General features: G+C 41.6%; 1 protein-coding gene across 2 annotated transcripts in view; it reads right to left on the bottom strand.

Annotated features, from left to right (window-relative positions):
* Nucleotides 1–10,040: 10,040 nt before the first annotated feature.
* The window catches only part of oxsr1b (oxidative stress responsive kinase 1b), a 34,596-nt gene continuing 29,879 nt past the window's right edge, over nucleotides 10,041–14,757 (bottom strand). The window contains exons 8-19 of one of the 2 annotated variants that reach the window (XM_072450908.1): nucleotides 14,542–14,675; nucleotides 14,411–14,459; nucleotides 14,074–14,139; nucleotides 13,878–14,000; nucleotides 13,599–13,676; nucleotides 12,496–12,531; nucleotides 12,290–12,433; nucleotides 12,160–12,215; nucleotides 12,027–12,079; nucleotides 11,843–11,911; nucleotides 11,683–11,747; nucleotides 10,041–11,612 (exon numbers count right to left, since the gene is read on the bottom strand). In XM_072450908.1, coding sequence (XP_072307009.1) covers nucleotides 11,538–11,612; nucleotides 11,683–11,747; nucleotides 11,843–11,911; nucleotides 12,027–12,079; nucleotides 12,160–12,215; nucleotides 12,290–12,433; nucleotides 12,496–12,531; nucleotides 13,599–13,676; nucleotides 13,878–14,000; nucleotides 14,074–14,139; nucleotides 14,411–14,459; nucleotides 14,542–14,675 — 948 coding nt within the window. In that variant the 3' untranslated portion in view covers nucleotides 10,041–11,537. The remainder of the gene's footprint in view (nucleotides 11,613–11,682; nucleotides 11,748–11,842; nucleotides 11,912–12,026; nucleotides 12,080–12,159; nucleotides 12,216–12,289; nucleotides 12,434–12,495; nucleotides 12,532–13,598; nucleotides 13,677–13,877; nucleotides 14,001–14,073; nucleotides 14,140–14,410; nucleotides 14,460–14,541; nucleotides 14,676–14,757) is intronic. The other variant, XM_072450909.1, reaches the window with a different exon arrangement.

The following is a 14,757-nucleotide window of genomic DNA, read 5'->3' as shown; positions in this document are numbered from 1 at the left end:
ATTGTCCAGAACAAGCAAAGAACCTGTGGTCTGAATGGTGACATCAGCATCTTAATTAGCGATGGTCGATATCTTCATCTTCTGTTACTTGGTGTTTTTCTTGCTCAGTGTTCTGGAAAAGTAGAGATGCCCAGACTTCACTCAATATGAGGAAATCCGACCGGCTAATTTTGTATTAAAGGCGGTATGGACGATTTTTCGGCGATTTGAGAACGCAGGCGGAAGTGCGCATGTGCACTCCCCCGTGCGGACTGATACAACACACGTGCATTTGTTTATTAGCGCAACGGAGCACATCGCATCATCGTCTCCCGTAGATTTCTGTCCAGCTGCAGGTGAGCGATAGGTGCGTTTTATGATTGATACGTGGCAGGACTAATGATTTATCCACGCCACAAGGAAATATGATAAAAAAATTGCTGAAAAAAAATCGTCCATACCACCTTTAATCAAACTCTAACGTATTTATTTTTCTACCTCTGTCTTTCTCTCTATAGATATAGATATAAGTATAGACGGCGTAAGGCTGTAACATAACGAAATGTGGAAAAAGTGACTTCCCGGATGCACCGTAAGTCACTGTGACTTAGATAAACAGGCTTTGAGCCCTGTATTGAAACCATCTGCACTTCCAATCTCTGTGGGGAGTAACCGTTGTGTCAACAATTATAAAATAGAGAGTCTTCAAGTTCCTACTTGTATCATAAAGTAAACTCATAGCAATGAATCTTTATGGTGTGTGTGTGTGTGTGTGTATGTGTGAATTTGAAAGGAATCAAGAACTGTATTTACAATGAATAATCTTGTTGCGCTTTGTTCAGCTTAGCAACCACGAGCAAAGGGAAAAAACACTAGACCGCAGTGTCTGGAGTACCCCAATAGCCTTTGGAGATCGTAAAACAAACGCAGTGTAGAGTAGTGTAAATATAAAGGCACCTTGACCTCATCTGAAGTTATATTTTTAGGCAATGCGCAAAAAAAGAACCACAATAGTGATAAAAATGCCCTTTAGCATTTAACCTAGGACTAACTACCACTGTACACCCCACAGCAAGTCACAGCTTAAAATATTGAGTTTGTTCTTATGTATCACAGTAGTAAGTTTTAAACACTGACAATGGGATAGTCTCCACTTTTGGCACTGTTTAGTTCACTGGCATTTGTACACAAACAAAACCATGCCAAATTAGCAGCAGATGCTAAAGTCAACAACTTGAATGGTCAGAAAGTTCTAGGTTTGACTACAGTGCCGCTCCCATTACACACAAAACACCCAGTGCGTAGGACAAAACACCCAGTGCGTAGGACAAAACACCCAGTGCGTAGGACAAAACACCCAGTGCGTAGGACATCAAGTGCTCCGAAGGGCGCTGACCTGACCAGGTAGTTTGGACTGAATGACATAGACTATTTGTCCAGATGCAGGGAGCCTGTCCAACAAGGAGCCTATAGTAGGCTCAGACCAGAGCCTTGGTGGAAAACAGATCCCCTCACAAGCTAACGAGGCTAACATGGCTAACATGACACACAAACGGCTTCTGAGAATGCCCCTGCCACACAGATGGACTCCTGAGGTCCATGTGGGGTGGACAGAGGAGAGGACATAACTTTAACAGCCCGTATGTTATGTGAAATGCAGCATGACTTGGCGTCATTGAGAGCTAAGATCAAAGCTGAGAACAGCTCACGGCTCGACAGACTGCAAGCCGATGTGGCCCGCCTGAAGGCAAGAGGAAACGGCGGACACGTTGCCGAGGTGCAGCAGAGTATCTCAGACATTGTGGATGAGTTGCTGGAGGTGAAAGTTCTGTTGGTGAAACGGCGAGTGAAGAACAAAACCATGAAGAGGTAGAGTCTGGGTTTCTTGAGAGGGTGATCTCGGAACTTGTATCCAGGACTGGAGTTGTGTCCCATGACCCCAAAGTCATCATGAGGAAGAGACACAGCAGGATCACAAATCAGCGACCAAACCTGCAGCAGACACAATGATCAGCCAAATGAATAACATGTATTTCATGTTTCTGAAATAAACCACCAGAATACAGTCTGTTACCTGTCAGACATAAGCCCCAAAACCAGGGCTCCGATCAGCAGCCCCGACATGTAGACGGACTGAGAAGTTTCAGTTAGAGTACTCCAGTCACATACCAGGTCAAACTGGGAGAAAGAATAGAAATTAAAGCCGCAAGCGGCATCCAAAGGCCCTCGCGGGCCGCCGGCCTTCCGACTCTGCTCTCTGCATTTTACAGAGATGGCGCTAACGCAATTGTCTAAGAACTAAGACAGCGACGCATTGGACATGTACAATGCTGTGCTTAACCAGTGCAAATGAACACAAATGTCGGTCAAATGTGCAGCTCCAGCGCACAGAGACCGTGACACTTGGAATAAAAATATGGATAACTTTTGATGCTCCGCTTGTGTAGATTATTTTCCCAAAATATGAGCTTGATCGAGCTATTGCCCACAGAGGAGTTCATTAAAGTGTGAAGCATAAATGTGAACATTTCAAGGATTTGGCGTTTTTCCCATTTGTGACATATATTTGCGGCTCTACTGCACAGAGACCCTAGTACTTAAAATCAAAATATGGATAACTTTTGATGCTCCGCTTGTGTAGATGATTCTCCCCAAATATGAGTTTGATCGGACAATCGCCCTAGGAGGAGTTTGTTAAAGTGTGAAGCGTAAAAATGTGGTGATTTGAGCGATTTTGCGATTTTCCCATAAGGATAACATGGGATGTTTCTGTCATCTCTACGGTTACGCCGTACAAAATATGACTTTGGCTCTCATACTTGTATGATCAGGATGGCAAATTAGAATTTAGTGCAAAATGTCATGTCATTTGGAAAAACTATTGTTTATAGGCCACTCTGAAGGCCAAATAGTCAGAATTCTGGGAAACGTTTGCGGCTCCGTCGCACAGAGACCGTAAAAGTTATCCTTAAAATTTGGATAACTTTAGATGCACCACTTGTCTAGAGGACGTACACCGATTTTGAGGTTGGTGGGCAAAACGCACTAGGAGGACTTCGTTAAAGTGTAAAACATAAAAATGTGGTAATTTGAGAGATTTTGTGGTTTTCCCATAGGGATAACATGGGAGGTTTCTGTCATCGCTACGACTACGCCGTAAAAATTTAGGCATTTTAGTGATTGGCTTTTGTGATCGGAACGGCAAAATAGAATTTTGGGTAAAGTTTAGACAATTTTGGTAAAACTCATTTTTGACCTTCAATGTTAATTTAAAGGTCACTCTGTAGGGGGCGCTATCGCGGCCATTTCAATTTTGTCAGCCTAAACTGGTCCAAACTAGAAAGTTTAACAACTGATTCAAATTTGGTCCTAATCGGACTGGTTTTGATCAAATGGGAGCAATTTTTAGATCTGCAATATTCCAAAATAAGTTGTCCAACTTTGCGGCTGCGCCGCACACAGACCGTAAAAGGTATCTCAAAAAATTGGATAACTTTAGATGCCCCACTTGTCCAGAGGACGTCTGCCGATTTTGAAGTTGGTGGGCAAAACGCCCTAGGAGGAGTTCGTCAAAGTTTGACGTGAACAAAATGGCTAACACAGCGTGTTTTCATTTTCAAAGGAAGATGGCGGCCATAGGGTAAGTCCACTATAATATTTTTTTTTTGTCCTCACGAGAGGAATGCGTGTCCCGAATTTCGTAGCTCTACGACAAAGTTGACCTCGGGGCGTCTCCCATAGGCGCAATGTATTTTGACTTTTGTCGGTGGCGCTGTCGCGCCATTTTTTAACGAAAAAAAAAATGGCCCAGAAAAAATAAAAATTTTCGCAGATTCTGAATTTTGGGCAAAGTTTGGTGAGTTTTTGAGCATGTTCAGGGGGTCAAATTAGAGATCAAAGCGCTGAAGAAGAACAAGAAAAATAATAAAAAAAATATAGCCGCAAGCGGCAATGATCGGCCCTCGCCACGCCGCCGCTGCCACGCCGCAAGAGGAGGGGGCGCTAACGCGCCCCAATTGTCCTTTTATTACGCCTACTGCTGAATCTGTGACGCTGTCACATCTTCTCCCCTTTGTTTTACCATCAAAAAGCTATTTTATTTTGAATTCTTGGCAAAATGTGCGGCTTTGCCGCACAGACACCGTGACTCTTTGAATAAAAATGTGGATAACTTTTGATGGTCCACCCCTGAAGATGAGTCTCACCAAATTTCAGGTTAATATGTCTAACGCCCTAAGAGGAGTTTGTGAAAGTCTAAAGTGTAAACATGTTCTGGCGATTTCCCCATTGGAATAACATGAAAGGTTTCGGTCATCGTTACGGCAAAGCCATAACAATTATGACATGGGTCTCATTGACTTTTTTGATGGGGATGCCAAAATTGAGTTGTGTGTCAAATTTCATATAATTTCGCAAAACTAAATATTTAACCTCCATATAAAATCTGTAGGGGGCGCTGTGGCTCCAAATTAATTTATTTCACTTCAAGTAGGTTTAGGGCAAAGAGTTTAACAACTGATTCTAATTTGACGCAATTCGGACTTTATCTGCGCAAACGGCAGAAATGTTAAATTTGGGAGATTTCTGAAATTCTTGCTACAGTTTGCGGCTTTGCCGCACAGAGACCGTGAGAGGTATCAATGTAATTTGGATAACTTTTGATGTCCCACTCCTCAGTAGCATTTTCACCAAATTTCAGCTTTTTAGGGCCAACGCCCTGGGAGGAGTTCGTAAAAGTACGACGTTTGGAAAAACTCCGAAGTCATGTTTAGCCATTTTTGAAGCAATATGGCCGACATTTGGTTGGGCGGACGGCGTTGCCGTAATAATATTTTTTACTTCTCTTGTCACTATCGACCTCTGCGCCTAATTTCATGATTCTACGATCAGATTTTTTTTGGGTCATTTCCCATCTCTCAATGCATTTTTGGTACATTTGGGGGCGCTGACGCGCCAATTTTTTTATTTTAGAAAAGGGAAATAGCCAGAATGTAGAGAGGCACGATTTTTAGAGGTGTGCAAATTGTTGTGACTTTTCGTCAATGTTCACTTTGTGAAAAATAGGGGGGTTGGTCCCGAGAAGAAAGAAAGAAAGAAAGAAAGAAGAAAGAATATTAAAGCCGCAAGCGGCATCCAACGGCCCTCGCGGGCCGCCGGCCTTCCGACTCTGCGCTTTCGACTTGATAAAGATGGCGCCCTTATTGTGTGTTGAATTAAAAAAGAACTTGACAGACGGCGACACATTGGACATGGCCAATCCAGTGCAAATGAACACAAGTGTCAGTCAAATTTGCTGCGCCGCCGAACAGAGACCGTAGCACTTAGAATATAAATATGGATAACTTTTGATGCCCCGCTTGTGTAGATGATATTTCCCAAAGTAAAGCTTGATCGAGCTATTGCCCACGGAGGAGTTCGTTAAAGTGTGAAGCGTAAATGTGAACATTTCAAAGATTTGGCGTTTCCCCATTTGTGACAGTATATTTGCAGCTCCATGGCACAGAGACCGTACCACTTAAAATCAAAATATGGATAAATTTTGATGCCCCGCTTGTGTAGATGATTTCCCCCAAATATGAACTTGATCGGGCAATCGCCCTAGGAGGAGTTCGTTAAAGTGTGAAGCGTAAAAATGTGGTGATTTGAGCGATTCTGCGATTTTCCCATAAGGATAACATGGGATGTTTCTGTCATCGCTACGGTTACGCCGTACAAAATATGACTTTGGCTCTCATACTTTAATGATCAGGATGGCAAATTAGAATTTTGTTCAAAATATCATGTCATTTGGAAAAACTCTATTGTTTATAGGCCACTCTGAAGGCCAAATAGTCAGAATTCTGGGAAACGTTTGCCGCTCCGTCGCACAGAGACCGTAAAAGCTATCCTTAAAATTTGGATAACTTTAGATGCCCCACTTGTCTAGAAGACGTACACCGATTTTGAGGTTGGTGGGCAAAACGCACTAGGAGGAGTTCGTTAAAGTGTGAAACATAAAAATGTGGATATTTGAGAGATTTTGCGGTTTTCCCATAGGGATAACATGGGAGGTTTCTGTCATCGCTACGACTACGCCGTAAAAATTAAGGCATTTGTCTGATTGGCTTTTTTGATCGGGACGGCAAAATAGAATTTTGGGTAAAGTTTAGAACATTTTGGTAAAACTAATTTTTGACCTTCAATGTTAATTTAAAGGTCACTCTGTAGGGGGCGCTATCGCGCCCATTTCAATTTTGTCATCATAAACTGGTCCAAACTAGAAAGTTTAACAACTGATTCAAATATGGTCCTAATCGGACTCGTTTTGATCAAATGGGAGCAATTTTTAGATTAGCAATAAGTGGTCCAACTTTGCGGCTGCGCCGCACACAGAGCGTAAAAGGTATACCAAAAATTTGGATAACTTTAGATGCCCCACTTGTCCAGAGGACGTACGCCGATTTTGAAGTTGGTGGGCAAAACGCCCTAGGAGGAGTTCGTCAAAGTTTGACGTGAACAAAATGGCTAACTCAGCTTGTTTTCATTTTCAAAGGAAGATGGCGGGCATAGGGTAAGTCTGGGGGCGTGGCCACAATGATATATTTTTTTTGTCCTCACGAGAGGAATGCGTGTCCTGAATTTCGTAGCTCTACGACAAAGTTGACCTCGGGGCGTCTCCCATAGGCGCAATGTATTTTGACTTTTGTCGGTGGCGCTGTCGCGCCATTTTTTAACGAAAAAAAAAATGGCCCAGAAAAAATCAAATTTTTCGCCGATTCTGAATTTTGGGCAAAGTTTGGTGAGTTTTTGAGCATGTTCAGGAGGTCAAATTAGAGATCAAAGCGCAGAAGAAGAAAAATAAAAAAAATAAAAATAATAATATTTTTAGCAAAAACAATATAGCCGTTTCCACTATAACAACAAATGATACATCGTTTGAAAGCTCTAAGCCTTCCCGATGCCGCCATGGGGTGGAATCATCATTACGAGCGCTTACGCTCTCGTCACTCCCTATTCCGTCGGGATGCCCCGCCCACTCCCCATAGACTTCCATTGATTTGAGCAGATACAAGCATGGCCCATGCCTGCGGCATGGATTCTCGCGTACGGGACGATGCCAGGAGGGTTTTTGGAGGAATGCAGCGCTTTGCGCTGCTGTTGTCAACAATTAGTGAATGGGCTACGCCCATTCACTAATTGTTGACTATTTCTGTCATAGCAGGAGTAAGTATGCATGATCCATGCCTTCGGCATGGGCTAGTTCACTGTACTTGCCAGGGGCGACGGGGTACCAAACAGTCAGACAGTTGCAACGCTGCCGAAGCAATAGGCCCTCCGCCCTGCTGGGGCGCGGGCCTAAATATAAACACAAGTAGAGTCAATGCCTACTTTACTGCTAAACATGGTGTCAATAGTTACAAGTAATTACAAACGGGTTAATAATAAATGTGCACTACTCAACGCTGTTGACCATAATATACTGTTAAAAATATTGAGGGACCTGATTGGACAATCAGTGTCAGTTCTTTTTTCATATTTTTTCCTTATATTTATCCGATCGGAGTTTTAGTGTTGCTGTAAATTATGTCTGATTCAGCTGATTTGTTGTGTGAAGTTCCTCAGAGCTCTGTTTTGGGTCCTGTCTCATTTTTTCGATATATAATCCCGCTGGGAAAGATTATTAAAGAGTTTAGTGATGTGTCCTACCACCTGTTCGCTGAATTTGAATGGAACACCAAGGCTCTCCAGGTTGAAGTTTAAATGCGAGATTAACATGAGCCGCTGACTGTCATGAGGAACCTGGATCAGCTCCTCCCTCTTCCTGTTATTCCCCCTTGTGTCTTTTGATGCTCCTCCCTGTCAGTTGCAGATGAGCTGCTGCCCACTTGTTCCTCATCAGTTTGTGATTTGAACCTCTGAACTCCATCCTGCTGCTGCCAGTTAGTCTGTTTTCAGTCTGCGATGGAGGACCATGTTTTGAGCCTTCTTGCCTTTATCCTGTGAGTTATTTGTAATTTTGGATTCCTCTCTTTCCTCAAGTGGAGGTAGTTTTGGTCTCGCAGCGCCTTTGACTCTAAAGACACAATGGACGATTTTTTGGCGATTTGAGAACGCAGGCGGAAGTGCGCATGCGCACTCCCCCGTGCGGACTGATACAACACACACGTGCGTTTGTTTATTAGCGCAACGGAGCGCATCGCTTCTCTCGTCTCCTGTAGATTTCCGTCCACTTCTGCGTCAGCTCGAACTGTCTTTCTCCGTCTTCATTTTGTCCCGTACACTGAGGGAACTATACTATGATAGATCAATGCGCTTGGACACGCGGAAACGTGGGGACGAACCACACGCAGCTGCACGTGAGCGATAGGTGCGTTTTATGATTGATACGTGGCAGGACTAATCGGCAGTCCATGCCACGAGGAAATGAGACTCAGATTTGGGCCAAAAGACCTTTAAAGACCTTTAATTTTGATCAGCAACTGGATTCTATTTTTTCTTCAAGTCATATCACTGAGCCCCTCTCACCTTCTGTGCAGGACTTGTTTAAAAAGCAGATTTAGCTAATAAGATACATTAAGACAACCAACAAATTGGTTCTGAACCTGCAACTAACCTTGACTAGATCATGAATAAAGCTAGAACTAGAACAGGACCAAGATCAGGACCAAACTTTATTATTATTATTATTAGTAGTATATTTGTATATTAAGTTGAAGTCATTTTCACTCTGGGGAAAAAGGTAATCCTGGCTCCAATAAAGACTTATGCAATTGAACAACATACAGTTAGGCCCAGAAATATATAATAAATTGCAGACTCTCAGCTGTCATTTGAGAGTATTAAAATCAAATTTGGAGCAAGGGTTTAGGAAATTACAGCTCTTTTAATATGTAGCCGCCTCTTTTTCAAGGGACCATCGATTAAGCAGTTAAAAGGTCTGGAGTTGATTCCAGGAGTAGAGTTTGCGTTTGGAAGCAGTTGTTGTGAACACAACATGTGGTCAAAGTTGCTCTCAATGGAGGTGAAAGAAACCATCCTGAGGCTGAAAAAGAAGAAATCCATCAGAAAGAGCAGAAATGTTGGGAGTGGCCAAATCAAACATTCTGAGAAAAAAGAGAGTACTGGTGAGCTTGGAACTCCAACAGGCCTGGACTTCCACTGAAGACAACAGAGGTGAATGATTGCAGAATCCAACAACATCCACTCCAGTGAAGAAAAGTCCAGGTAGTAGGTGTATCAGTATCTAAGTCTACCACAAAGAGAAGACTTCATGAGAGTAAATACAAAGGATTCACCACAAGGTGCAAACCATTAAACAGTCTCAAAAATAGAAAAAACACCGGAAGAAGCCAGCCCAGTTCTGGAAAAGCATTCTTTGGACAGATAAGACTTGAGATCAACCTGTACCAGAATGATGGGAAGAAGAAAGTCCATGATCCAAGCACCATGGGCATGTAAGGCTTCCAATGGCACTGGGTCACTTGTGTTTACTGCTGATGTGACAAAAGACAGAAGTAGCCGGGTGAATTCTGAAGAGTGTAGGGATATACTTTCTGCTCAGATTCAGCCAAATGCAGCAAAGTTGATTGGATGACACAGAGTTTTTTAAAGCAAAGAAGTGGAATATTGTGCAATGGTCACACCAGCTCTCAACCCAATCGCTCATGCATTTCACTTGCTCAAGACAAAACGTAAGACAGAAAGACTCAAAACAAGCAGCAAGCCACAACTTTAAAGGGCAAAGCATTGACTGCAAAGGATTCTCAACTAAATATTGAAAAGTAACATTTTACTTTGAGTTATGTTTATTTGTCCAATTACTTTTGAGCCCCTGAAAAGAGGCGCATTTGTATAAAAATAGCGACAATTCCTACATATTTAATCATATATTTTTGTTTAACCCCTTGAATGAAACCTTAAAGTCTGCACTTCAATTCCGTTGTAGTCGTTTCATTTCAAATCGTGTCACTGTCAAAATATTATTAGGCTTAACTGTATATTTGTTGCATACTTTGTTTTGAATTTGTTGTTTGTCAAAAGTTTGTTTGACTTTGTTTAAAAAAAAAAAAGAATCAAAAAAATGATACGCTAATTTTTTATTGATTGAAATTAATAAGAGAAACATGCTTTGAAATCAAGAGTGATCCAAAACAAACAAAAGAATGAAAAACTGAAAATCCAAATATTGTACAGCCTTGAGTTATTGCATTATTTAACAACAAAGTCTTTTTGCCGGACATATTCAGTTGCTACAGTTGGTCAACCTAACAAAAAACAGTTACATGAGAAATGTGAAAATATCGAACAGTTAATAGAAGATCACCTCTGTTAAAACCAGGGCTCCATTTTGGCAACAGACGCACACACCTTTTATTTACACACTTCACAAGTAATCGACATTCACACCAATCCTGTTCTCACTCCAGGAGAATGGCACCAAATACTGCACGTACACACTTGTCTTTAAAGACAGAAAAATACACTTGGTCATTTTTGATTTAAGGCTGGCTAAAATGTTTACATCTTAGGCATCGCTCTACATTTGTCCTTAAAATATATGGCATCGAGAAGTGCTTTTGACAATAAAAGGTGCGGGAATTTTACATGATGGGAGTAAACTCGAGTCGACGCCCATGGTGGTGTTGTGTGCCAACTGCAAGATGAACATTCACTAAGTATTGCAAAAACCCCAAACACCTAAAGCATAGCTGACAGATCCTGTTGTGCCTTTCCATTTACAATCATAATAGAGCAAATGTTTTTTACAGTTGTGTAAAACAAGTGACAAAGGCGATTGAGAAGCAAGTTTAAATGGAAGTGTTGTTTCTATCAATAATAATAATCAGGGGCTGATTGGGACATAATGGGAAGACCAAGCATTTAGCTACAGTCCCATTGAACAGTACATTTATGAAGGCAAAAACAAACATTAGTTTTAGACATAAAGTTTGGATATTCATAGTGTGTTCATATGGTCACCTTCCTTCACATAACCCAACATAAGACATAAAAAAGGCCTAGAGTGAAACACAAACTTATCAAAACGGATGAAAGCCGCATGTCCGTATTTACAGACCAGATGTTAAATCAAGTACTAATATTTTCACATGAACAAAATGCACTTTAGTTCATTTTAAGAGAAACAAATTCCAAAACATGTGGCTACAACATGGAACCCGGCGTGCACATTTCAGACCACGTCATTCTGGTACGTTGACAAGCGCTCAGTAGTTCCAATGGATATAAGGCATTGTTACACTTCAGGCTGAAGGGCATTCGTTCAGATTGTGCAAATGCATCACAATTAGATAAGAAACTAAGCTGCTAAGGAAACCACTGAACGCTGATGGTGAGAGAGTTGCATCCTTCCATCGTTTTCACTGTAAACATCTCTCAAGTGTTTAGTGAGCCGTTCAGCGCCATCGTGCCACTGACATCCAACAGACGAGGAACGCTCTTTCTTTGGCAGTGGTGGTTTCTTTACAGCCATCAAAAGAAAAGAAAAATGCAATAAACTATTTTATTTTTATTTTGTTTTCACATTTTGTCATGTTACTGTCCCAAGTAGAACAATGTTTTTAATTAATGCTAAGCTGAGCAAAGCCCATGAGTTTGATGTCATCTGGGAGTTCGGATCCTTCGATGCCTGAAGCCTGGAGCAAACAGAAAACAAGTCATAAACAAACATGTCAAACTTAAATACAATATAAACACAATTCTTACCAGTTTGAAAGTTACATTCCTATTTGCTGGAGGCGCATCAACAATTTTTTGCAGGTTTGCAGCAACTAAGAGAATAGGACACAATGTTTTAATGATTTATGTTTCAGATGATCATATTTGAGACATTTCTTTTTAAACAAGGAGACAGAACATGACTAACCTACAACTAAATCCCTGCCATCGACCAGGCCCGCAGACACCAGCTCCTGGGACACGCCCTCTGCGGTGTCTGTGAAGGAAACAGAGACATACTTGAAATAATAAATGACTCAGTGGCCATTTCTCTTAATTATCCATAAATGCCTCTCTTTTTTAAACCGACAAACTGGGAATAAGCGATTTACCTCTTCCTGGCATAAAATCAAAGCGGATATCATTCAGCTCCTTCTTTGAATTTCTAAGACAAGAAAACATTAAGAAAACAAATTAAATCCAGATTATTTGATGATAATATGATTTAATAAACACATAACTTACCTTAACCTTAATACCAAACTAATAGAAGCATTCATGTCGCCTGAGGCAGCTGGAGCCTGTGACAAGATGACGTTTTCTGGTAAATATCAGGTACTTTTTTCGACCACTGAACAAACATGAGCTGTCTGACCTGTGTTGGGACAGCAACAGCAGGAGGAGAGCCCGCTGGGACACTGGTCAGGGGGCTGAGAGGTGCAGCGGGCTGAGGGGCCTGATGTAGAGGGACCACAGGGGGCTGGAGATGAGTGCTTAAAGGGTCAGGAGTCTGAAAAATCTGACAAACCCACCTCAAATGAGTCACGTAAGAACACAGACGGAATTATTATTGAAACGTACCTCTGAATTCTCTGGGTTCTCCTTCACGCGTGGCGACTGAAAGAGAACAAAGATCATCAACAAATACTTCAGGTTTATTTGAACGAGGCTGAAATAAAAAACGCACACTACTGGATGCAAAGAACACACAGAATGCACACAGATTTGAAAAACAAAAAAAAAAGTCAAATAAAAACGAAATACCAGCACAAAATAGCATACTCGTTTACGGTCTCATCTTTGTAGGTTTATGTACCGTTTGCCCGTCTCCAGTCAAGAGAAACGTAAAGCGGATGTAAAATCTCTGCCTGATCCGTTTGTGATGATGTGATGTGTGAATACAATGACCAAAAAAGGAAAAAAAGACATTTTGAAAGCTTGTTTGGTCAGCAAATAGTAAAGCTAGATTTGGCCAAGCAGGAGTTTGTAAAGAACATGATTTGTACAAAATTAATGCATTCTATTGTTAAGACTTGAGTTGTAAACGAGTGAATATATTTATTTTTTAGTTTTGCGATTGGAAAAGCTGTGTAGGAAGGAGAAAATGAATTAATAGATGTATAGTTAGAAATGAACGTGAAGAAAAGAAGGTATAATACAGACCCTAATGGAGACAGACGGACAATACTAGAGTCCGTTTGTCCACAAAAAGGCAAGAACTGAAGTAGCAGTGATTTTACATAGAAAGTTATTAGGGATTACAAAGGAAGTCTATCAGGGTAAAGAAGTAATTTGCTTTAGATTATGTCAAACCAATTTTGTCAGTAAAATCTTGATTTAGAAAAAAATTATAATAATAGAAATACAGATGGCTTCCAGGAAGTTGTCTCCCGTTTTTAACAACACCACTGCAAACTACACGAGGTTTATAGCACTTCCTTGCCTTGGCTTTATTTAAGATAAAGACAATATTATGTCAGGGGCAAACAATGATTTAAACTACGGCTTGAATCCAAAAGTTTTCAGAGGCAGGTTTTTTCTCTACCTAAGAAAGCATCGCTTGATAGATCTCCACTCACTCCACAGGTCTGTTCTCGTTACACGGGAACTAAGACCTAGATATGTCAGGGAGAGCCCTTCCTTGTTAGAGGAGGCCATGTGTATTGTGCTGACAGTTGAACAACCCTGGACGCAGGCAGCTCGAGTGGGTAGGCGAAGCGCACTTGTCGTTTGGGGGCGCTAAATGACTTCCCCTGCTCCTCCTTGGCCGTTGGACAGAACATACACATAAAGAGACTGAGTGGAGAGACAAGCATGCCACTAAACAGTCAAAACAGTGCATAGGAATTTAAAGACAGGACTTTGACGTGGACTGGGGGAGGTTAAGACACGGGACACATACAGGGTTAAGTATCTCGCCACGTTTAAAGAAATATTTCCACGATCGTAGCACCGTTTCTCACCCGTAAAGCTGCCACGGCGGCTCTGCCCTCTTCGCTCTCTTCATCCAGCTCGTCGTCGCTCCACTCCCATTCGCCGTCTTCCGTTTTGTGCAGCCGTCCGCTCGAGCCGGGCACTCTGCGCACCTGAAACACGCCATTTATCACGACGTTGTTCTCAAAGTGTGTCACTAAACTTGAACTACACTCTGAACTTTACCCTTTTCGACCTCTCGGTTATTGTGGGTGCCCTCTCTAGTAACCGGTCATGTAAATATTCATGAGTCTGAAAAATAAAGACATAACATCAACACGTTATATCCATTTAGTTATATTCACTCAAATGTTACACAATTTAAAACGCCTTTACAAGTCAGTGCAAGCAAACCAAGACTGAGTATGCTTTGCTGCCGCCTGCTGGAGACATAAAGAACAACACTGCTGCCAGAATGGTTTCTTTAGGGTTTATTTTAATAGTGAGGATGAGAAGAGAATAATAATACCAGCTACGACTGACATCTCTTTAGGGAAAAAAGATGAATCGACTTCGTACCTACCTTTGCTTTTTGGAAAAATTTATTCTTCAACAACTCTGACGACGTTGGCCTAACAGAAGAAAAGCAAAGGCGTAAATAATCATAACTAATGGAACGAGGAGGATACAGCGCGTTATCAAAGTTGTCGAGACCTTTTCTCTGGGTCTTTTTGTAGACACAGGGAGATCATTTTCCGGAACGATTTGCCATATTTTTTTACCATCTCTTTGTCTGTGATGCCCGTCTCCAAAGAGGGAGGGTCGTTCTGCAGCGTCAGCATTAAAACCTGCGGCATTCAAGAAAATACAACGTGACGATTTCACCAGGGCAAAAGTAAGACACAGATAATCCAAATACACAGTTACATG

This window comes from Eucyclogobius newberryi, unplaced genomic scaffold, assembly GCF_026437365.1.
Source record: "Eucyclogobius newberryi isolate DKJ021-1_F unplaced genomic scaffold, fEucNew1.0.hap1 SCAF_18, whole genome shotgun sequence".
NCBI classification, from domain to species: domain Eukaryota; kingdom Metazoa; phylum Chordata; class Actinopteri; order Gobiiformes; family Gobiidae; genus Eucyclogobius; species Eucyclogobius newberryi.
The sequence above is the reverse complement of the archived record's forward strand: the minus strand, read 5'-3'. Positions and strand labels throughout refer to the sequence as shown.